This window comes from Fusarium pseudograminearum, chromosome 1 (genome assembly GCF_000303195.2).
Source record: "Fusarium pseudograminearum CS3096 chromosome 1, whole genome shotgun sequence".
NCBI lineage: Eukaryota > Fungi > Ascomycota > Sordariomycetes > Hypocreales > Nectriaceae > Fusarium > Fusarium pseudograminearum.
In genome coordinates, this window is record NC_031951.1 from 2,319,606 (window position 1) to 2,342,315 (window position 22,710).

The following is a 22,710-nucleotide window of genomic DNA, read 5'->3' on the forward strand; positions in this document are numbered from 1 at the left end:
TATAGCTAGCCAATATCTGCCCTCTTGGCACACCCTAGTAATTGTTTCAATTTCCGCCTCTTTTGTTTCCCTGCCTAGTAAACATAGAACTGTTGTGTAAGTGGCAGGGTGTCTGCAGGCGCTGCCTCACAAATCTCCCCATCAGCTTCGACAGTGTAACTTTCAGGATCAACACGCATCCGAGGCTTAGTATCATTATGTTTCATATCACTCTTGCCAATAGAACGACATCCGCGAACAGCCTCGACACGACTGCGTAGGCCATAGGAGGCAATGGCACCCGTTTCGATAGATGCGGATGAGACGAAGAGAATGCTTGTAGAAGCGCAGTGGGGCGAGAACATGGGCCGAGCAATAATGGGTTGGACCGTTGGAATAGAGGCGTTAGGATCACCCTAATACGATGTTAGTAACGTGCAAACAGCAATGGTTAAAGGGGGGAAGCAAATATGTACCATCTGCGCATATGCGATATGCCCGCCCTTGAGGACATAGCTAGGCTTCGTGCCAAACCATGCAGGATCCCACAGAACTAGATCCGCAAATTTTCCAACTTCGATACTTCCTATAACATGTCCAAAGCCCTGGGCAATGGCTGGGTTAATAGTGTACTTGCTCACGTAGCGCTTGACACGCGCATTGTCAGCTCCCGTGCCCTCGTCTTCAGGCAACCAGCCTCTCTGAACCTTGTTCTTGTGTGCCGTGTTCCACGTTCTCAGAATAACCTCGCCACAACGCCCCATTGCCTGCGAGTCGGAACTCATCATGCTGATAGCGCCCTTGTCGTGCAAAACATCTTCGGCAGCGATAGTCTCAGCGCGGATGCGACTCTCAGCAAAGGCAACATCTTCGGGGATGTTCTTGGACAAGTGATGGCAAACCATAAGCATATCGAGATGTTCGTCCAGAGTGTTGAGTGTAAACGGTCTCGTGGGGTTGGTGGACGATGGGAGCACGTTCTCATGCTCTACTACAGAGATGATATCTGGCGCGTGGCCACCCCCCGCACCTTCGGTATGATATGTGTGGATAGTGCGTCCTTTCATCGCAGCGATAGTAGACTCGACAAAGCCAGCCTCATTGAGCGTGTCTGTATGAATAAGGCACTGGATATCAAACTCATCGCAAACACTGAGACAGGCGTCTATAGCCGCCGGTGTACTGCCCCAATCCTCGTGCAACTTGAGACCACATGCGCCAGCATTGACCTGATCACGAAGACCCTCGGGAGAGCTATCATTACCTTTGCTTGTGATGCCAATGTTGATAGGGAGTTGATCGCATGCTTGGAGCATTGAACGCATGTAGTGAACGCCAGGAGTACAAGTCGTTGCGTTTGTTCCCGCACTATCGATGTGGTGAGTTTGTGAGATGCGGTGGCAGGAGGAGACATTGGACTAACCTTGGACCTGTACCTCCGCCAAGCATGGTGGTTACACCAGACGCAAGTGCTTCGGGTACTTGCTGTGGACAGATAAAGTGAATATGAGAGTCAATTGCACCAGCGGTGACAATCTTCCCCTCGCCTGCAACGACATCGGTACAGCTACCGACGACCATTCCTTCTGTTACGCCATCCATAACATCTGGGTTTCCTGCCTTTCCGATAGCCACGATCATACCTTCCTTGATTCCAATATCTGCCTTATAGATACCAGTCCAGTCAACAATGAGGGCGTTTGAAACTACGAGATCGAGAGTCTCGGCGTCTGTTCGTCCACTCGCCTGACCCATTCCCTCGCGTAGCGTCTTTCCGCCACCAAACTTGCACTCATCGCCGTAGATGGTCTCGTCGCGTTCCACTTTGATCCAGAGATCTGTGCTGCCAAGTCTAACAAGATCGCCAGTTGTAGGGCCAAACATAGTCGCGTACGAGGCGTGATCCATCTGGAAGGGGTCGATATGGGCCATGTCCCCTGCGGGGTGCGATTTGTGAGCATATCCAGCTTTTTGTAATCGAGCAAGAATCTCATCAGCGCGCGAGAGGTCGACAACGCCCGATGCAAGGTTGTTACCACCATGAATCACACGTTTGCCGCCAATTTCAACCAGAGTAACAGTCTTGGTGTCACCAGGTTCGAATCGCACTGACGTTCCAGCTGGGATATCAAGACGGTATCCATATGAGCGGATACGGTCAAACTCAAGCTGCGGGTTAGTCTCGATAAAGTGATAATGCGATCCAACCTGGATAGGTCTATCTCCCATACTCGTTACTTGAAGACGAATTCTCTTTCTTCCCTCGTTGAGAGTAATCTTTTTGGTCTTGACGGGCACAACCGCACCAGGTTGTTTGTCGAGTTGGTACTCTTTAGCAGCTGCCATGGGGAAGATGCTGTTATCTGGAACGGGAAGAAAGCTTCCGTAAAGAGCCCTTCGCAAGTCTCCATCATCTGAGCTGATGGGGTTATGGACTGTGACAAGGTACGTTCCAGATGGAAAGGTGCCCTCGACTTGAATCTCATGGAGGGTGGCGCAAACTGAGGGCATAACATGACGACGTCCTAGCATCGTCGCGCCCAGCGCCATCAAGTCAGATACGGTATGGTTTCCATCTCTGATGAGTTCATGGAGGTTATTAGCAATGAGAGCCTATGGTTTTACCGTGTTAGTCGCGGTACGGCACAGCAACTTTGCCATTGGCGTTATATATCTCAACAAGACTCAATGTGTACTCACCACAGCCTCTGAGTGATTCAACTTGACGCCTCTCGCCAAACGTCTCTGTGCAAGTGCTCCCAGCTGAGAGATGACTAGCTTGTCGATCTATAAAGCGTGTTAGAGTGCTGATACTTTTCTGTAGTGTAGTAGCCGCAACAACCCTGCTACGGCCATGTCTCCAACCAACGACATGACTCGACAAACTGGGTCTCTCAAGCTTGGCGAATGAAAACGAACCTCTTTAGGTACCAGATGCATCTTTGCGATATTAAACTCTTTTTTCGACTTATCAACGACAGGTTAAAGAGGTCAAGAAGGGGAGAGTGAGGATGGAGCCTAGATTAGTAGCATGGCAGCTTTCTCGGCACGGATTAGCCGCATCAAGGTAGTAGCCTAACGTTAACTGAGTTTCTACCCCATGACTTATTCGGCCGTAACATCCGTCTACCTTAGTCCCATGTAGCTTGAGATAACGGGCTTCCTGCGGCCGGCGGCTTCGTTGATAAGTAGAGGACGGTCGATTGGCCAAGTATCTACGCCCGTCGCTGACAGGGATTAACATCATTGAATACACCAAAATCAAGCTACTATTGGCTCTGAACTTATCGATTGTGTATGCTGTAATACATATTCGATAACGCTTCAAAGAGCCTATTTAATTGGTTTGTACAAGTCAAATGCACAAAAGATCAATCGGACACTCTACTTCGCACAAAATCTTTGATAAATGTTGTTAGTATGCAGTTTAAATTAACTACCATCCTTCAACTTGGAAATCATGCTAGTCATTCATCATGCTGCATCCATTTATTTCCCTAAGCAAACCATAGCTGGTGGTTCTCTCCATCCCGCATCAAACAATTGCGCTTCAACTCCAGTCCATGCCGTTAAACGCCTCGCTTTGAATCAAAATGCACCATGAAAATAGAGAAGCTATGTTGAGGAATCAAAGCCTAGGGGGTCTGGGCCAGATAGGACTGCTATTCCTCCTCCACCTCCTCATCCCATTGTTCCTTCTCCTTGTTCATGAGTTCCGTCATATCTGCTGGCTTGAAGATGGAACTTTCAGAGTCTGTCATCCTTGGAACCTTTCTCAGACTCTCATCGTCAAATACAGATCCAATGGTGTCGATCCATCGCTTTCGCCTCTCCATGAGGGTCTTGGTGACATCGCCAATACCAGGCCGAGCAGTGCCTGCAGCGCCTCCAACAAAGTGGCTGCCACCACCCGCACCTCCAGGTCGTTTTGTTTTCTTGCTTTTACCCATCGTTCTAGTCCGCTTAAGATATGCGGCCTGTACTTGCGAGTCGAGATCTTCCAATATTGTTTGGTATTCTTGATAGGCCATGCGTTCCCGAACGAGGTCTGTCAGGCGGGATTTACGCGCGCCATTGATCAGCATCTGATCTTTGAGCCTATTCTGCAAAAGTCGTAGTCTTGCTGCAACCTCGTCGTCATAATGCCCGTCATACTCTGCTTCAAATCCTTCCAGGGGGAGGAAGCCAATATGTCGGAGTTCCTGCTTGATACGTTCATCAACTTGAGAGTACTCCAGCTTAGGATGCGATGCCTTTTTCCAAGCCTCTGTTGACGACTCTGACATGAAAGCCGCGGGCTGTTGATTTGATTTATCGTCCGAACTTGCAGGCTTTTCATCAACATCAGCATCACCGTTCATACTCATGCTGATATCTCCATTGGTAGTCCCGTTTGTCGCAGGCTTGTCATCAACAGATTGCGCACGAGCCTCGGGCCTGAGTGTTTGCATCAACCTGGTCAACCAAGGACCAACGGATAGCTTGTCAGTTTCTCCAACATCGTCGTCCATGTTGTCAATACTGCCTCGTGGTTGGTTCTGCGGTAGCTTATCGCGTCCTTGTTGTGGTGTGTCGATCGACATAGCACCGTCCTCCTCGGCCCAAATCTCTGTGTAGTGTCGCTTGCCACGTTTGGGCATGACGAAAGGTGTGACACGATCCCCTCGTTCGCGCAAGAAGGCCAAATCTTCCTCAGAGAACGGTCGGAAGAATGGCTCGACATATGTTGAGAACGTACTGAAGTTGATCTGACTGTTGGGCTTAGCATTGCTGAAGTCCTTGTCTGGTGGGTCGCCGGCGATGAGGTCGGCAAGATCCGAAGGGGGGTATGTCGCAACCGAATAGATTTCCTTGCGCTCTTCATCTGGCATTCCGGGGTAAGTTGGCCGGATTTCGTATATCGTTGGGTCGGGGAAAGTAGAGGGATCCTCGCCGAACGTCATGGCTTGAGGTTGTTCGCGACGAGGTGGCGCGCCCTCGTCTTCTGAGCTGGAGGACTCTTCGTCGTCGTCTTTTTTGTCTTCCGTTTTTAACTTTTTGTCGCCATCCCCAGGCGAACCAGCGTGAGTAGGAGATAAAGGAGAGCTTGGGTCGCGGTCGTGTTTGCGGTTTTTAGAGTCTCGTAATGGCGACGAACGCTCTGCGAAAAGTTAGCATTGACCCAAAGCTTACAGTGGTGGACAGTTGCGTGCACTGGCAAGCACCTGTCGCCGCGCATGCCTCAGGCGCATAGCGAATAAACGTACCAACATTGGTCTCTTGCGGTGCCAGTGAATCAGGCTTCTTTCTTTTGTGCTTTGGTCGCTTTCCTTCTTGTTCCCCGTCACGGCTTCCATAATCTTCGGAAGGTCGCTTCTTGCGCTCATCTGCCAGGTGTCTCATGCCGCGGTCATAGAACGTAGAGCGCTTCTCCATAATATTGGATAAATTCTTTAAACGTTCAATCATGCCGTCAAGGCTCTTTGAATCCGGGATGGTGGCATTGGAGGCGGACTGGTCGACAATATCATCGTAGGTGAGGTTGCGGAAAAGAATGACCCTAGTATTAAGGTAGTCCGGATCGTAAAACTCGGTCGGTGGGAGACTAGCTGTCGCGACTGCTGGAGCAGGCGTCGTGTTGCGGCTCTGCTTCTGTATTGCCGAGTTCTTCTTGCCCGTCCCCTTCTGACTCGGCCCAGGCGGCATAATGGCTGATGTTTAGGGATTTAGCCAGCGTGGAATGATCCGAATATGATTACGATGTTGTCTAAGTGGCTTGATGAGATGGAATCGAATGTTAAGGAGATAGGATTTGATGAAATGCGACAGCTGAGCATGGAGAACGACACGGCTCGGAACTAAGACGCGCGATCTTATTAACGTGCGTCACAGGGCAGGCGTTGCCGGTACGTACCTTCCTTACCCCGATGCCCTCCACTTTCTCAGAGGGAAACAATCTTAGTGGTCCGTAGCTGCTTCTAAGGTAACGGCAGGTAAGAGATATCAGACTTCAGAAATCGTAATACCATCAAAAGAGATGTCAGCAGTATTTACTGTTTTCGTATTGTTGCATACTACTAACCTTGGAGGAAAAGTTAATTAAATTACTTCTAAATTATTGTCACATTTTACCCTCTTTTAAGACAATACAAAGTGTAGGTACCCAATACTAACAATAGCTGTGCATTCAGCATCACCAATTGACCACCTGCAGTGAAGATACCCTCAATAGAAACGAAAAAGCACCATCAGAACCGATAACTCCCGTGCGACTCAATTGGTCTTTTCTTCGCTGCCACAAAGGACCATCTCATATCTATATTCACTGTGATCTTGGAGGCTGTTGCAGGTGCCCTTACGCTGGAGTTGATTGCTGCATGTGGTGGGCTGCTCTACTCTGATTGGTGCTTGAGCCTCTCATCTGGGACGACCAACTAACACGAAAATTCCAACCATGGCTCAACCCAAACAATATCACAGAATGTTACTGTATTCCATGAGAATATTTGGATTCACTTGGATCCTCTTTCATCTTCATATGAAGAGCCACTCAATCTGCCAGAGTACTGTCACAATTGAGGATTCAGCTTCTCTCAACACCAAACTATGCCCAAAGACCGTCAACTTCTACTGCTGCACAAGAACAAGATCGTCTATATTGAGTTGAGACCAGTACTAATCTATACCCCACTCACACGCTATACAGAACGTCAACTCTTCATAGCGAACGAAGGATGGCACATGTCTGCCGTCGCCGTAGCCTTGCAAGGCCCCTGGAATTATACCTACCATGAACATGTGCTTCACTTATTGGCTACCATCCCTATTACCCAACTCCCGGCTCATGCCTAGAATGAACACTGATGGCGGGGTTATCATGACTATCTGGTGGGGTTGAGAAGATCAACAGGGCCTTGCAGACAGACGCAAGTGATTTCGCGTCAAGTACTCGTGTTTGAGGCGTTATGGCCGCTCCGCCGAGATCATTGCTACCGAACTGAGTCCCAAATTAACTGGTGTAGAATTGAATTCTCCTGCATATATATCCCTAGCCTGTCCTGTTTTCGTTCCCTCAATTCTTCTCTATCTTAAACCTGATCGTGTGAACTGCTTTCAACACAGCTTACAAGCCTCCTCCTTTCAACACTTATTCTCTCAGCATACAATGAGAGAGTACCATGGCTTCTCATGTACGTCTTCACTTATTCAATGGTACCGGCACCTACTGATTAAACTGCTAGGGTGGTAATATGTTATCTTTGGCTAACGCCCAGTCCCTGCTAGCCGGTATCGTTGCGGCTGCCCTCAGTACGCTCTGCCTTATCTCAGTCTTCTCCAGCAAGAGTCAGGACGAAAGCCCGGGCTTGATCAAGTCATTCTTCCTCTTCTTTTACTCTTCTTTCCTCAAGCCCCACCAGGGCGACTCCAAGGGCAACCAGCAAGATGCCCTTGAGAGCTTCTACAAGAAGCAAGCCGGTGCTTACGATGCTACCCGAAAGGTCCTCCTCCGTGGTCGTGAGGACATGCTGGCGCTTGTTGCCGCACAAATGCAGGCGAAGCTAAAGGATAACAAAAAGACAAAGAGAGTTTGGGTCGACGTGAGTCTCGTTAGTATGTTCAATGGGTTTTCAATGGCTAACACACCAGTTTGTAGATAGGCGGCGGTACTGGTTTCAACATAGAGGCCATGGGCGCCTTCGTCGATGTCCCTACCTTCTTCTCTAGCGTATACCTCGTCGACTTTTCCCCGTCTCTTTGTGAAGTGGCGAAGAAGCGATTCGACCGTCTTGACTGGAAGAACGTCAAGGTGGTTTGTGAGGATGCTCGCAAGTTTCGTCTTGAGGATTACGAATCTGGTATACCCTCAAAGTCAATTCCGCCTCGCTCTCCGGCCCTGAGCTACTTTGATAAGCCTCGCCCTGATTTTGGCGGTGCGGACTTGATCACAATGTCATACAGTCTGTCCATGATTGTGAGTTCACCGGGTACCATACATGAGCAACATACTAATTGGATATCAGCCTGACTATTACTCGGTCATCGACTCAGTGACTTCTCTCCTGTCACCTCAAGGTATCATGGGCGTTGTAGACTTTTATGTCCAGAACAAGGTCGACTTTGCCTTCCGAAACTACACTGGAGGTCTTGTGGATCGTCACGTCAACTTCTTGTCTCGAAGCTTCTGGCGTTCCTGGTTTGATCTTGACCGGGTTGGTCTTGAACCCAGTCGCCGGGATTACCTCGAATATAAGTTTGGCACTGTCCTCAACGTCAACACTCGTAACAAAGGATTGGGTGCCATTCCCTACTATATTTGGCTTGGTTGCCATAAGAAACCCTTCTCGTCATCCAGTCTCCCCCATGAGATTGTCGAGCGCATTGATGCTTTGGTTACAGAGTCTCCTTACCTCTATCCTGCCAACCACGGAGATGCTTTGACTCGTGCGATTGAAAGATCTGCACCTGAAATTCGGTCCAAGGCATTCCTCACTGCTGTTTCCAACCTTTCCTCCAACCTACCTCTGCCTTCTTTCTTTTACCAGAATCATCACTGGCGCATCTACTACGATGAGCAGCTTGCCAAGCATACCCAGTTCAAGGATGAGTACATCTATGCTTTTACTTGGGAAGACACTCGAGTCGATGAGCGCATCTTGAAGCTTGGTGCTGACGACAAGGTTCTCGCCATCACTTCTGCCGGCGACAACATCCTCTCATACCTCCTCCAAAGCCCTGCGCGTGTTCATGCCGTCGACCTGAACCCAACTCAAAATCATCTTCTTGAGCTCAAGGCAGCTTCATATACTGCCCTCCCTTATGAAGATTTCTGGAAGATCTTTGGAGATGGCAAGCATCCTCGTTTCCGAGAGCTTCTCATCACCAAGCTTTCGCCTCACCTTTCAGGTCGCGCATTCCAGTATTGGCTCAAGAACGTCCATGTATTCCAAAACAGCAGTGGTTACGGCCTCTATGATACCGGAGGCTCCCGTCACGCAATCCGTGTTTTCCGCTGGATTGCCCGAATTTTCGGCCTACAGAAGGCTGTGAAGCAGCTCCTTGAGGCCAAGACCCTTAATGAGCAACGAGAGATTTGGCGACGCAAGATTCGACCTGCACTTCTGTCTAAACTTGTCTGCAATTTGGTCGTATCTCAAGAGAGCTTCCTCTGGGCTGCGCTCGGTGTCCCCAAGAACCAGTTGGCCATGATTGAGGCTGATCATGCCACCTCCGACTTGGTCAAGGGTCCCAAACCCGCTGCAAAGAACACTCGTTCTCATGCCATCTGGCACTACATGGTCAACACTCTTGATCCTGTTGCAGAGGAAACCCACATTGCTGCCGATAACCCTTACTACTATGTCTGTATGGACGGTAAATTCTCGCCTAAGTGTCATCCAGACTATCTCAGCCCCCGAGCTCATGCAAAGCTCTCTCGTCCCAGTGCTCTTGACGGTCTTCGCATCCACACCGATGAGCTTGAGGAAGTTATCGCGCGCATTACTCCTGGCACTTTGACCGTTGCCGTCGTCATGGACAGCATGGACTGGTTTGATACTGGATCCCGAGCTGCTGCCGCTCAAATCGCAAAGCTTAACCGAGCATTAGCAATAGGCGGTCGTGTGCTCCTTCGTTCTTCGGCGTTGACCCCTTGGTATATCAAGGAGTTCGAAGGTCACGGATTCACTCCTAAGCGACACGGGGCTCGCACTGATGGAGCGTGCATAGACCGAGTGAACATGTATGCTAGTTGCTGGATCTGCACAAAATCGGAGAACTTGCCCCCTCCTACACCCGAGATGGATCGAGCTGGGGGTTGCGAGATCACGTCATTGACCATTTGATCGTCATAGCTGGAATAGGAGAAAGGGCAAGGGAATTTAGCGTTAGTACGAAACATAGCAATAAATTGAAAAAGTAAAACAAGTGATTTCGCGCAATCTGGCTCCGGTCCTTTATCGCTGAAAAAAGGGAATCGTCTTGTTTGAAATTGACACAATCTTCGGTAACTCAAAGGAAATTTTCTATACAGGTGCCCGCAGTCATAAACCTGCTCGACAAGTAAAACTGCCAATAATATGCTTCCTTCATATACATACATCAATTAGCCATCTACCAACTTACGCCTTCCAGACTCGTCGGACAGCCTCAGTGATACCAACGTCGTTGGTCTCGAACTCGTACAGTCCCACGCCGACAAGAACCGTAGCGATGTTGAGAAGCCAGTTGAAAGTCTTGCGGAGACCGGGGTAGGTCCTTGAGGGGATGTAGTCGATGACGACCTGCTGGAAGCCCATATGGGAGTGGAGGAGGAGGACACTACAGAGGATGGCGTCGAGGGTAGGGTTGAGAGAGCCAGCAGCGAAGGGAGCGACGGTCAAGGGGACGAGGCCGGCGGCGAGGAAGCGCTCGAAAGTCCAGTGGTAAGAACCGTGGGTGGAGCTGGGCTCGGGAACGGGAGCAGGTTCGTTGACTATGAGTGAATGTGTCAGCTATTCAAGTCTCTATCATGTGAAGCCAGCCAAGTTGCGATCCAGCTTCAGGGTATATCGTTTCGTACTTCCACCCTCAATGCGCTCTGCAGGTTCTTGTTAGTAATAGTAGCTATAATTTGATACGATTACACATACGAGGTCCGGGAGGGAGAATAGCAGATCGTCGGGTGGTGTTATGGAAAGCAGCAACGCCCTTAAGCTGAGTTCGGATGCTAGGCATGAAAGTGCTTCGGGTCGCGGGGATAGCAGCAGTGGCCAATCGAGAAGCCATAGCGGTCTGCCTAAGCAGAGAGGAACGCGCAATTGAGGCCATTTTGAAGTCTTTTGAGGATTCTTGTGGTGTTGTCGCGGCACTCAATTGGTGGCTGCTTCGAAGGGCTTTTTGGAGTAGTTAGAGTTGATGATGTATGGGATCCTTCAATTCAAACCGACCCGGAACTGAAGCAGCCTCATTGCCGAGGATCTCGAATTACATGTTTTGTGATTGGCTGGCTGCGCTCCGAAGGTTTCCCTGTGGTGTGGATACTTTAGGTCACTCAGGATCCAATCAACGCTCGCCTCGCAAACTCTTATGTGATTGGTCAACACTTTTTTTTCTTTTTGAGCATGGATCTAGTCTCATCCGACGTCGCTTAGGGAATTTTTTGGTACTACTAGCATTCAAGCTATTCAGGCCTGGGGAGAATTTGAGTACGGGTTGGAATTTCACATGTCGACATTTTTTTTAATCTAGGAATTCCTTCATCACAACCTGAGCGTTTCGCTCTGTTCTTAAACCATGACGAGTCGCGCCCTCATCTCGAAACTTCCGTCTACACGACCTACCATACATTCAACATGTCTTAGCGGACAACGGCCCCTCCAAGTTCGATATATTGCGACGACATACCTCAACAAGGTCGCAGCAGGTGAAGCAAGATGGAAAGAGAGAGCTCAACAGATCAAGAAGGGCGAGATTCCGCATACATGGGACATTCTTCAAGAGCGAGGATATATCAAGGATGTGGCAGGGTATGCGACGCCAGAAATGATGCACAAAATTATATCTAACTTATACACTGCAGTACACCCGACAAGATCAAGGAGATTATGCGTGTAAAGCGGATAGGTTCCTACGTCGGTATTGATCCCACCGCCGACTCAATGCACGTTGGTCACTTGCTACCAATGATGCCCATGTTCTGGATGTGGTTCCATGGCTATCCCGCTGTCACCTTGATCGGTGGCTCGACTGCCCGCATTGGCGATCCTACCGACCGACTCGAAAGCCGACAGATCCTTTCTAATGCCGACATTTCGAAGAACATCACCAAGATTCACGTTCAGTTGACCAGGATATGGAGTAACGTACATGTATTGAAGGAGAAGTACGGCTACCCCAATGACTGGGCTGCTACCCATCGATTATTGAACAACAATATGTGGCTGGGAAACCTTACTCTCTACGACTTTGCCAAGAGGATAGCCAGGCATACAAGAATTGGACCGATGCTGGCTAAAGATACGTGAGTTTTCATTCACCCAAAGGTAGTGATTCACAGTCTAACACAGCATTATAGTGTGAAGCGCAAGATGACGGAAGGTGACGGAATGTCATTGGGTGAATTTATGTATCCTCTCCTTCAAGGGTGGGACTTTTGGCACATGTACAACAAACTCGGTATTCAGATGCAGATCGGAGGATCTGACCAGTATGGGAACATCACGGCCGGTATCGACGCTCTCAAGACCATTCGCGAAACCGAGGAGGCCCCCCACTTGAAGAAGCCATCGACCTGGGACCACGAGCCAGTCGGCTTCACTGTTCCTTTATTGACTGATGCTTCTGGTGCCAAGTTCGGCAAGAGCGCGGGAAATGCTGTCTGGCTCGATGAATTCAAGACAACGCCATTTGATCTGTACGGATACTTTGTCCGACGCTCAGACGACGAGGTAGAAAAGCTCCTCAAGATGTTTACCTTTATGCCTATGGAGAAAATCTCCACGATCATGGAGCAGCACCGAGCCAATCCTCAGGAGCGAAAAGCGCAGCATGCTCTGGCCTTCGATTTTGTTTCACTTATTCACGGTTCAGAAAGGGCTGTCAAGGAGGCACAGCAGCACGAATTCCGTTTCGGCTCGAGGCTAAGTGGTATTGCTAAAGAACCTTCGCCGGATTCGGGTATCATCACTCCTAATAACGCACCGAGAAGCGATATTAAGCTTCCGCGCTCTATTATGGACCTTTCGCCGGCCAAGATTCTCCACGCATGTGGTCTGGCTTCAAGCAGCAGCGAGGGAAATCGCCTCCTTTCACAGCAGGGTGCTTACATCGCTGCCCAGCCTGGTCAGAAGAGAGGACTTGTCCCTGGAAACCTGTCATGGACGCCTATGAAGGCCTGGTTCCCTGAGGAGACAGCTAAGTTCCTTATCGACGAGCGCATGCTCATTATGCGAAAAGGCAAGCATAACGTGCGTATTGTCGAGCTGATCAGTGATGAGGAGTTTAAGAAGAGCGGCGAGATCTACCCCGGCCAGCACGGCACTGGTCTTCTCCGTAGAATGAAGGAGGAGCTTAAGAAAGAGATGGAGGCGGCCGGCGAGAACTTATCCGACATGGAGATTACCAGGATGGCAGAGAGGAAAAAGGCTAGGCTCCAGGTTGCCAACAACCCGAACATCGAATTGCCCGATAAGCGGGAGATACGCGATCGATACAGGAACGGAGGTTCAGATAAATAAGGAGTCTGCGTGCAGTCGGCACACCTTTTCCGTGTAGGATAGCACACTGTACTATATTGTAATCTGCATGATACCATAGAAACGATGTAAAATGATACAACACATGGGTGTAACACTGTCGGTTCTGTGCCTATCTGTAAAAGACTGCCAGGTCGCCCTTTGGGACCGGTAACTTCTTGAGCTTCTCCATAATGTCGCTGTCGGTCAAGTTTTGTTCTGTAATGATCTGGTCGAAGTGATGGCAGCCATCTGTATACTTCTGTAGGGGATCTCCTCCTGTAATCGGCCGACTCTGGCCAGATGCCAGAGCAGCCAGGTATTGCTTGGAGACGACAAACTTGTGAACCCTGTATATGCAACCTTTAATGACGCCGAATTGGACGAACCTGCGAACATCAACGAAACGCAAGACTTCAAAGCCCGAGTCTTGATGCCCCTTGAGCCATTCCATGACGGACTTGCCTGGAGTGAATGTGGACATAAGTTTAATAAGGTGATAGTTGCTTACGAGGCCACGGCCGTGAGAAACATACGAAGCACACTCGTCAACCATTCCGTCAATGTTTCGAATAAAATCGTGGATGCCAGGACGGGGTGCATAGCATGCACTAAAAAAGAACATGTCGAGGAGAAGGATGGTATCATAGTAGAGAAGATGGCGGAGTGCAGTCTTGGCTAGCTCAAGTGAGACGGAAGCTGCGTGGGCGATGCGTCGAACATCAGAAACACCATCGATATGGGATATGACCTTTTGCAGGGTAAGATCCCATGTAGGGTCCATTATGTCCGCGAATTTGGCTTTGGGCACGGGTACATGCCAACCTCGAACCCTGGGAGGGTCAATATGATGAGGGAAGAGCTTCATGTTGATGGTGTTGGCCTCGTCTATGCAGTGATGAGTATGAGATGTGTTTTGACAGCGACTAAAAACTTACCGACAGGAATCATGCACTCTCCATAGTTGTCCAGATCCTCCTTGACAATCTCCAATAAGCTGTCGATGGGTCTCCTCCCTGCGCCCTTTGTCTCTGCATTCTGACTTAGATACTCATTCTGCTTCTCCATTTCGGAGAAAGTAGAAGCTAGACCGCGAACGACGCGCTCATAAGGCACATGATCGACGTCAGCGTCAAGAACGAGGCCGAAGTTGAAGATGAACTCATTACGAGAGTATTTCGTGTGAGGAATAACCACAGGGTGTCCTAGTACTGTGTACTTTCCATCTGGTGTGTTAATGGTCAGGTAGCGATTGCAAAAAGCCTGCCTGGGAATGATGTACTCATGAAGCACGTCAAAATCAATGAGAGGGGATTTAGTTGAGCCGTCCACGGGGGTGATGCAGCCCGCAGGAGACTGGGCGACAATCTTGGGACCTTTGAATAATATCAGAAATGGGAAAGATGATACGATGGGTACAAGATGGGTCTTTATCTACCTTCTTGAGGGAAGAACCTGGCGTAAAAGATGCCTTGAATCATCATGGGTTTTTGCGTTATGACTTGTTGCTGACCATATCTTTATTATATATAACAGTTTTAGTTAAAAGTTGGTGAGCTCTTGTGCTAAAATCAACCATTCAGTCATGAGATTTTCCCGGTCATTTTATTGATCGGTTGTGTATGCGAGACCAAATGGCGATGGTTGGAGATGAATGAATGAATGCTTAAAGTTTCATGTCACGTCGCTAAACACCACGGCAGAGCTAAGCTGGCAGACTGGTTACCCTGGACCAACAAACATCACTGGACTTTGGCGGTTGCAGACCGTTGGTGTAAGAGAGGCTCGGTAACGACAGGCGGTTACAATGTCCTCAGATAGATGTTGTCAATTCTATATATGGTTTGGTGCTATAACTTATTTGTTCCAAGCTCGACACAATATGTTGTCGTTCTGGTTTGCCCGATTGCTTTATACTTACACTCAACCATGCATCCGACTCCAGGAAGCGATCGCAAGGCGTTGTACTTGAGTCACCTATTTATTTGCAGCCTAAAGTCAATGAAATCCCTCACGCAAAATGTTGAAGGGTATTTGTATGACGTCCTGATCGTCGGTTAAAAAGGAAGCAATTTCATTTCATCCTCCGAAATGATGCATACCTGGTTAGATCACGGGCAGGTAATCTGGTTAGAGAAGATGATGGAGGGTGATGGAAGATGGGAGATGATTGTCATAAAGTAAACAAAACCAGAGGAAAGAACCCTTTTTCGTTTGCATATGCATAAAAAGAAAGAGACGGGCGTCAACTTCTTTAAGAATTCACCATTTACAAAATACGCACTATAAAACAACAACAAAAACTGCAACATTCCTTTTGCTTTTTTCGTCCTTCTCCAACTCTTGCTAAATCGGCTCGAACGTTCCTATTCCACTGCGCGTCATTGGCACCCTGAAATTGCCCCACGTCACTCGACTGACAGCACTGGATACCACCCGAGCCGGGCTTCCCTGCGCCGACTTCCAATGCTGGACTGGACTGCTTCTGGTCCTATCTTCCATCTTCTCTAACATTCGCTGGATTTCAACTTCGCCTCTCCAAGCCCAGCCTTAGTGAGAGAACTCCCTCTTGAGTACTTCAATATCTCATATCAGAAACAACGCCACGCCCGGGCAGTGATCACGATAGTCTATCTAGTCTAATACCGCTGCACCATCCAAGAGCTCTCCCCGCTCTCGTTTCATCCGCCTAACCCCCCGCTATCACCTCTCAATCCCCTCGTTGCGCCGCGCCACGCCATTACTTCATCCCGCACAACATAACACGACCGCTACCATGGCCGACAACCCCGAACCGAGCAGCGACTCTCAGATCACCTTCAAGGTGAAGACCTCATCTGAGGGTCACCAAACTATCACCATGAGTGAGACCGCGACTGTCCTCGATCTCAAGACTAAGCTTGCTGGCGAGGATTTCGAGAACATTCCCGTCGAGCGCCAACGTCTGATTTACTCAGGACGTGTTATGAAGAACGACGACGCCTTGAGCACGTACAAGATTAAGAACAACAACACGATTCACATGGTCAAGAGTGCCGCCAGTAACCAACAGCCTAACCAGACTCCCACCGCCAGTGCCTCCGCAGCTACTCCTGCCCCCGCCAACATGGCGGCAGGCACCGCGAACCAGCCTTTTGCTGGCCTCACGGGTGCTAGATATGCTGGTTTCGGCAATGGCCTTCCTGGACTTGACATGTTTGGGCCCGATGGTGGTGTACGTGTGCTTCCCCTGCCATTTCGAACCTACTTACTGACATACCTTTAGATGGGCGCTCCTATGGACGAGGCACGCATTCAGCGCCTCATGTCCGATCCTAATGTTCAATCTTCCATGAACGAGGCCCTTAATAACCCTGACTTTATTAATATGCTTATCGATTCGAACCCTATGCTACGAAACCTGCCCAACGCCCGCGAGATTATCACCTCGCCTGTGATGCGACAGATGATGAGCAGCCCCGAGATGATGACACAGGCTATGCGAATGCAGCGACAGATGAACGGAGGAGCGCCTGGAGCATTCCCTGCTCCTGGTGCCACCGATACAACACCCCAAGGAGCGGATACCCAGGGCACCAGTGGCCAAACACAGGCAGATCAACCTCCCCCGAACCCATTCCTTGGACTACCAGGCTTGCTAGGCCAACAAAGCGGAGGTAACCCGCCCGATTTTGCACAGCTCATGCAGCAGCTTCAGGGCCTCGGCTCTCTCTACGGAGCTGGAGGCCAAGGCCAGGCTGCGACAGGACAAACAGGTTCAGCCAACACACCTAGCCAGGGCACCACGGACAGTGCAGCTGGCGCGCAAACTTCTGGAACAACACCCGGCCAAGGTGGTGAACAGCAGGGCTCAACCACTAGCCCACCTCCTGCGAACCCATTTGCAGCCCTCTTCCCTCCTTCTGGAGGGAACCCGGAGATGATGCAGCAGATGCAGCAGATGATGCAAATGTTCGGTGGCGGTGGAATGGGTGCGACCGCGAATCCTCCGGCACCCGCCGATAACAGGCCTCCTGAGGAGCGCTACGCCGAGCAATTGCGCCAGCTAAACGATATGGGATTCTTCGACTTTGATCGGAACGTTGCTGCCTTGAGACGAAGTGGTGGAAGTGTGCAGGGTGCCATTGAGCATCTTTTGAGCGGATAGAGATTTATTATATTGGTAATTGCACATGGACTTCGGAGGAGGGTTATTCACCCGGCTCAGCAATGCATGGTATTACGAATGATGAGGATGAATCAAACAGGTCGAGTAATACAGTTTGGTACTAGGAGAGGTATATCCTAAGCGCATGATTGGGTTTAGTTATCAAGGCAAAACGAATTTTTACAAATGCCCATGATGTGCAAATGTGATTAGTGCATGAAGGTCAAATAGCTCAAATATGGCGTCGAGTGAACCTGGAGTGCCTGCATACCTAGATAGGTAAGTAGTTGTGATGATGGGGCCGATCGCTGGGGAAAGATGCCTCGGCTCATGGATGTCTTCCCCGCGTAACCCCAGACTCTAGAACATGTTGCCGCAACAAGGTACCCGCGTCAGCTATTAAATCTTGTCTTTGCGTCCTCCCTATTATCTCTTCCTGTCAATTGTAATTCTCATCTTGCAACATTTTTGCTACTTACCGCGAGACTTGCCATAACTACTAACTAATTCGTCCATTCTTTGCGACTGACGTCTATTGCATCATATTTAAATAGCACATATTCCACATTGGACACTTATCTTCATCATGCGTGGCATCCAAATCACTGAATATCTCAAGGTAAGCCCTTGTATTCTTACTCAATTGACCGTTGACTAACAAATCCGAAAAAGGGCCCTGATCAGCTTCAGGTCACTGACCTACCCGATCCAAAGCCCTCAGAGGATCAATATCTCATCCAAGTACACGCGGCAGCGGCCAACTTTTTCGACATCTTGCAGATCCAAGGAAAATACCAGAATCAGCCCCGTAAGAATTCCAATGCGAAGAATCTCATTCAATGATAACATACTAATGCTGTGTAGCTTTCCCTTGGGTTGCTGGCGCCGAATTCGCAGGCACAGTTATCGCTACACCCACCGACGGTCCCAAGCCCAAGTTCCCTGTTGGATCGCGTGTCTTTGGCGCGTCCCAGGGTGCGTTTGCGACAAAGATCTGTGCTATCGAAGACACTCTGCTGCCCGTTCCTGATGGCTGGTCCTTCAAGGAGGCTGCTGGCCTGTTTGTCACTGCGCCAACAAGTTATGGCGCACTGGTTGTGAGGGCGGGTATTAAGAAGGGCGATTATGTTCTTGTTCATGCTGCCGCAGGCGGTGTCGGTCTTGCAGCCGTCCAAGGTATGAGAAGAAACCCTTGTCAACGAATATATCGAAGCTAATGCGCAACAGTGGCCAAGGCATTCGGCGCAACAGTTATTGCGACAGCTTCAACACAGCACAAGCTTGACATTGCCAAGTCCTACGGCGCCGATCATGTAATCTCTTATAACGACGCTTCATGGCCCTCGCAGGTCAAGAAATTGACCCCCGCCTCCCGAGGTGTCGACATTGTCTACGACCCTGTCGGTCTAGTCGACCTCTCAACAAAATGCACAGCATGGAACGGCCGTATTCTTGTCATTGGCTTTGCAGCTGGCAAGATCGAAAAGGTAGCGATGAACAAGGTTCTCCTCAAGAACATCTCCATCGTGGGACTGCACTGGGGCGCGTATTCCATTCACGAGCAGGGGACGATACCTAAGGTCTGGGGTGGCATTATGGAACTCGTCAAGGAAGGAAAGCTGAGGGGTACGGAGTATACGGATGAGGAGTTTGTTGGCCTGGAGAGGACTGGAGCTGCGCTGAAGGCTTTGGGAGGCAGAGGTACTTGGGGAAAGGTTGTTATCAAGGTACCCGAGGAGGGACAGAGCAAGCTTTAGACGAGGCGGATTTTTCACAGGCATGCACGAGCACGATTTCAAGAATATCACTTGGGATGTAACGTCTAATAGAAATTCGGTATCAATGATCTAACCCTGCTGTAAAACCACCTCTGGTGTATCATGCCCCTCTTACAAAGTAATTCCAATCATGCGTTGTGCAGGCATGATCAGACCAATATCCTACTCTTGTCGTTGCACCCCGGACGCCATGTGCTGAAACTTGTCCAGAACCTCTTTGTCGACGTTGACTGCCCATTGCTCTTGGAAAGCCTGTTCGCCTCCAACTCTGCTTACCAGATCCTGAAGACGTAGTTTGACAAAGTCGAACGCATGAACAGTGTGGATGGGGTCTTTAGCCGACATTTGTGATTCTGCGATAATCTTGGGGGTGTCATATTCAGTAGGCTCTAACGGACCCCAAATAAGAGTGTCGGTGCCGTTCGCAACGCCGTCCTGGAGCTCCGAAATAACATTTATCCACATATCGAAATAGTCCTGGAGCTTGCCTAGCACCAGTTCTTGCATCGGTGAAGGCAGTTCCAGAAGTCTTGTTAAACCTAAAAGGTAAAGCTTTTGTCGTTCAATATGATCTATGTCAGACATGTGCGAGAACCACTCAGATGCTAGCCAAGACCAGACTTGGTCGAGGGAACCCATGTTGGTCAACATTTGTGTAAACAAAGTAGGCTCAGCAAGCGCAAGGCGTGCCAGGATTGCGAAATAATCCGTCTCGGTGATCGTGCTGAGTTTGCTGACCTTTCGGTTGGGGCCTGTAGTCTGGTGCGATTCCCAGGCATCGTGGAGGTTTCCTAGTATTTTGTTCATGAAGCCGATTTCGACCATGTCTTGCAGAATTACCGATACTCCATTCGAACCGCCGAGTTCGACAGCAGCACGAATAAGGTTCTCGATGCAGCCTGTCCCCAGACGAACCTGCTCACGACTCTTTGAGTCTAGAATATTGGCTAGAGCACCTAGCGTCGGGCGACGAAGCTGATCTTCCAACATAGATGCTGGAGCGAGGAGGATATAAGACTCAACCGCTTGCAGAGCCAACGAAGCTGTTTCACTATCATATTCTAGAAGGGGAAGTGCAAGCTCGGCAAGGTTTACCAATTCGGGGGCCAATGGAGCGTGACTCTGCATGAGGATGTTGTTCCATAATTCCAGAGACTCGTCAATCAGGTGTAGATGCAGGTCTGATCCTCGACGGGCTGCCTCAGAAAGCAGTGGTACCATAAAATGCTGATATCTCTGAGAATCAGGACCCATACTCATCACGAGGGCCGCAAAGATGGAGGTTACTGCCTGTTTTATCATGTATTCTTCGGCCCCTGAATTCTCCCACACTGTCGGAAGAGCAGACATGAGCTGATCTCCAAACTGTGACACTTGTTCTTCCATGCGTGTTACTAGAATGCGAATCGACTCGAGAATTGCCAGCTTGGTTTCGTCAACGTCAACATTCTGGACGAGGTTGATGAGCTGTGACAGAACATCCGATGTGTACGGTAGGAATGCGTCCACATTAAAGTCAAGCTCATCGGCGATCCAACGTAGTTGTCGAGCCGCAGTAATCCTGACCACTACATCATTGGTCTCGTCATCGGGGTTGAGGAAATGACGGTAAATTTGGTAGACTATCGGCCGACTAGAGTCATCGAGCTTGACAGGCGCCCATTGACTCACGAGGATAGCGATTCGCCTTCGTAATACCTTGCAAAGACCACCCTGCAACCGAGCGTCGTTGACGATTGTTGAAGCCAGGACGGCATCAAAGTCAAAAACATGATGGACATGAGCAGCCGCAAGGCCCATTGCGGTGTAGACGGCCTCTTTAGTAGCAATGTCAGCTTGGGGATCTTGTGCTGTCTGAAAGTATGACAGCAGTGGTGGAACTAGCAAGTCTTTGTAGTTTGTGAGAAGATCGAGGAACAACTTCTCAGCGCATGGCCGTACTTCCCACTCATAAGCATTGCCTTCGCTCTGTTCCTGTTGTTCCCATTCCTCTGGGTCCTCCTCCCATCCTTCGAGATCCGACTTACGGAAAACAAAAAGATGAGTAATGATAGAGTTGACGATCTGTATGACAAGATCGGGCTTCAGAAGCTCCGACTTGACAAGTGTTTTCGCTTTCTCTTGCTCGGCCTTGGTTTCCGGGCTTCTCCATCTGAATGTTTGGACAGATTGGAAGGCTATTCGGACACATGATCTGAGAAGCAAAAGACCTTTAAGAGCTAACCGCTCCAGCACAGGGCCCTCGACCTTGGACTTTGCAGATCCGGCTTCTGATTGACCTTGTCGGATACCGCCCGATTTGTCAAAAACCTCGGCAAACTTTGCAACCAGTTCCCAATATGATTGTACCAATGGCAGAGAGTTGGGGAGGAACACAAAGCTGGCGGCATGCTGCTCCGCCATATCGATGTGAAGCTTAGTAAACTGAAGCAAATGCTTGCCAACAATATCTTGATAATTCGTGGGAACCGTAGAGTCATGACTGACAAAGCCGAGAAGCTGTCCGAACTGGGTTTGCGACAGCGTCCAGAACTGCTCGACAGTGTTATCGCTATGGGGCCGCTCGTAACCCATAATGACGAGTCGTCGCAGTACCCTAAGGGCAAGCAAGCTGTTGAACATAGCCAGTCTAACTTCTTCCTCGCCTCCCGGGCCACCGGTGAGGAAACCCATCCATGCCTGGGATTTTTCTGAGTAAACCTCTGCCAGAACATGGACGATCTCGGGGGTGACGGACTGCAGGGCGGTCTGATTCTTCCTCATTCGTGCCGTTCCAAGTTCCTTTACAACACGAAGTAGGATCTCGAGAATGCCATGCAGGTGTCTTTGATTGCCATTTCGACTTGAACGAAGGATTTCGATAATGTTTCCCATTGCATCCGGCCATTCCCCAGGATAGTCGATCCTAACGATCTTCGCTACCACTAACGCATTGTGTAGAGCAAGGTTCGAGTGTTCCTCTTCGATGGAACCTTGAAACAGTCGCGAGCGTATCAAGCTCTTCTCATCCGGCTTTATACTGTTCTTTACCTGGTTGAATAACCGCCAATACCGATCGATACCATTCTTGAGTTGAATAATCGCAAGGAATCGGACTTCGTAAGCAAGTGACTTGTCGAGATAAACGGCCTAATGGTTGGTCAGCGTCTGTAAGTATACATAGCAAGCCCTGCCTGTGATTGCCGCTAGACCAACCTGCAACGAAGAGTAGTAGCCCTGTTGAAGCTCCCATGATGTTAGTTGTTGGCCTGCTGTCTGGCGCTGCGCATAGTCGGTTGAAGTGGCAGATTGTAGTGTCTGATATAGCGATTGTAAGGATAACGGGTTCGCATCGGCTGCGACTTCGATGGAGAAGCTCATGCTGTGGACTGTAGGTAGCTTATGTCCGCAAGAGCGGCAAGGTGGGTTTAAGGGACCAAACGCGCGAGGCTTGTGTTATCGATGCGTGCCTGGATATGAGGGCGGCTCTGTCTGTAAAGTGCAAAGTGTAAGTTACGGTATGAAGATGAGTCGTGAAATTTGGCTAGTTAAGATGGATGTTCACCAAGTGCTCTGTTTGTTGTATGGCGGGGTTCTTTCAGGCTGTTAGCGCAGGATAGAGGAGGGGTCAAAAGTC

The 22,710-nt window shown here is 49.5% G+C and overlaps 9 protein-coding genes across 9 annotated transcripts; 4 read left to right on the forward strand and 5 right to left on the reverse strand.

Annotated features, from left to right (window-relative positions):
- Nucleotides 1-74: 74 nt before the first annotated feature.
- Nucleotides 75-2,919, reverse strand: FPSE_01259 (uncharacterized protein; the record flags this gene model as incomplete). The annotated part of the gene is made up of 5 exons (XM_009254379.1): nucleotides 75-395; nucleotides 456-1,347; nucleotides 1,403-2,592; nucleotides 2,680-2,766; nucleotides 2,899-2,919. The coding sequence occupies 5 exons, from the start codon at nucleotides 2,917-2,919 to the stop codon at nucleotides 75-77; spliced, it is 2,511 nt and encodes an 836-aa protein (XP_009252654.1).
- Nucleotides 2,920-3,641: 722 nt separating this feature from the next.
- On the reverse strand, nucleotides 3,642-5,664 carry FPSE_01260 (uncharacterized protein; the record flags this gene model as incomplete). Its single annotated transcript, XM_009254380.1, has 2 exons — nucleotides 3,642-5,119; nucleotides 5,226-5,664. The coding sequence occupies 2 exons, from the start codon at nucleotides 5,662-5,664 to the stop codon at nucleotides 3,642-3,644; spliced, it is 1,917 nt and encodes a 638-aa protein (XP_009252655.1).
- A 1,472-nt stretch (nucleotides 5,665-7,136) lies between these two features.
- On the forward strand, nucleotides 7,137-9,800 carry FPSE_01261 (uncharacterized protein; the record flags this gene model as incomplete). The annotated part of the gene is made up of 4 exons (XM_009254381.1): nucleotides 7,137-7,148; nucleotides 7,200-7,556; nucleotides 7,613-7,930; nucleotides 7,980-9,800. The coding sequence occupies 4 exons, from the start codon at nucleotides 7,137-7,139 to the stop codon at nucleotides 9,798-9,800; spliced, it is 2,508 nt and encodes an 835-aa protein (XP_009252656.1).
- A 276-nt stretch (nucleotides 9,801-10,076) lies between these two features.
- On the reverse strand, nucleotides 10,077-10,764 carry FPSE_01262 (uncharacterized protein; the record flags this gene model as incomplete). Its single annotated transcript, XM_009254382.1, has 3 exons — nucleotides 10,077-10,429; nucleotides 10,517-10,534; nucleotides 10,587-10,764. 3 exons carry the CDS (start codon nucleotides 10,762-10,764, stop codon nucleotides 10,077-10,079), a joined length of 549 nt encoding a protein of 182 aa, XP_009252657.1.
- A 465-nt stretch (nucleotides 10,765-11,229) lies between these two features.
- FPSE_01263 (uncharacterized protein) lies at nucleotides 11,230-13,172 on the forward strand (the record flags this gene model as incomplete). The annotated part of the gene is made up of 3 exons (XM_009254383.1): nucleotides 11,230-11,462; nucleotides 11,516-11,956; nucleotides 12,011-13,172. The coding sequence occupies 3 exons, from the start codon at nucleotides 11,230-11,232 to the stop codon at nucleotides 13,170-13,172; spliced, it is 1,836 nt and encodes a 611-aa protein (XP_009252658.1).
- Nucleotides 13,173-13,302: 130 nt separating this feature from the next.
- FPSE_01264 (uncharacterized protein) lies at nucleotides 13,303-14,650 on the reverse strand (the record flags this gene model as incomplete). The annotated part of the gene is made up of 3 exons (XM_009254384.1): nucleotides 13,303-14,057; nucleotides 14,108-14,545; nucleotides 14,608-14,650. The coding sequence occupies 3 exons, from the start codon at nucleotides 14,648-14,650 to the stop codon at nucleotides 13,303-13,305; spliced, it is 1,236 nt and encodes a 411-aa protein (XP_009252659.1).
- A 1,295-nt stretch (nucleotides 14,651-15,945) lies between these two features.
- Nucleotides 15,946-17,316, forward strand: FPSE_01265 (uncharacterized protein; the record flags this gene model as incomplete). The annotated part of the gene is made up of 2 exons (XM_009254385.1): nucleotides 15,946-16,383; nucleotides 16,435-17,316. 2 exons carry the CDS (start codon nucleotides 15,946-15,948, stop codon nucleotides 17,314-17,316), a joined length of 1,320 nt encoding a protein of 439 aa, XP_009252660.1.
- Nucleotides 17,317-17,902: 586 nt separating this feature from the next.
- FPSE_01266 (uncharacterized protein) lies at nucleotides 17,903-19,073 on the forward strand (the record flags this gene model as incomplete). The annotated part of the gene is made up of 4 exons (XM_009254386.1): nucleotides 17,903-17,935; nucleotides 17,989-18,124; nucleotides 18,181-18,492; nucleotides 18,544-19,073. The coding sequence occupies 4 exons, from the start codon at nucleotides 17,903-17,905 to the stop codon at nucleotides 19,071-19,073; spliced, it is 1,011 nt and encodes a 336-aa protein (XP_009252661.1).
- A 183-nt stretch (nucleotides 19,074-19,256) lies between these two features.
- FPSE_01267 (uncharacterized protein) lies at nucleotides 19,257-22,454 on the reverse strand (the record flags this gene model as incomplete). The annotated part of the gene is made up of 2 exons (XM_009254387.1): nucleotides 19,257-22,223; nucleotides 22,290-22,454. The coding sequence occupies 2 exons, from the start codon at nucleotides 22,452-22,454 to the stop codon at nucleotides 19,257-19,259; spliced, it is 3,132 nt and encodes a 1,043-aa protein (XP_009252662.1).
- Nucleotides 22,455-22,710: the final 256 nt, after the last annotated feature.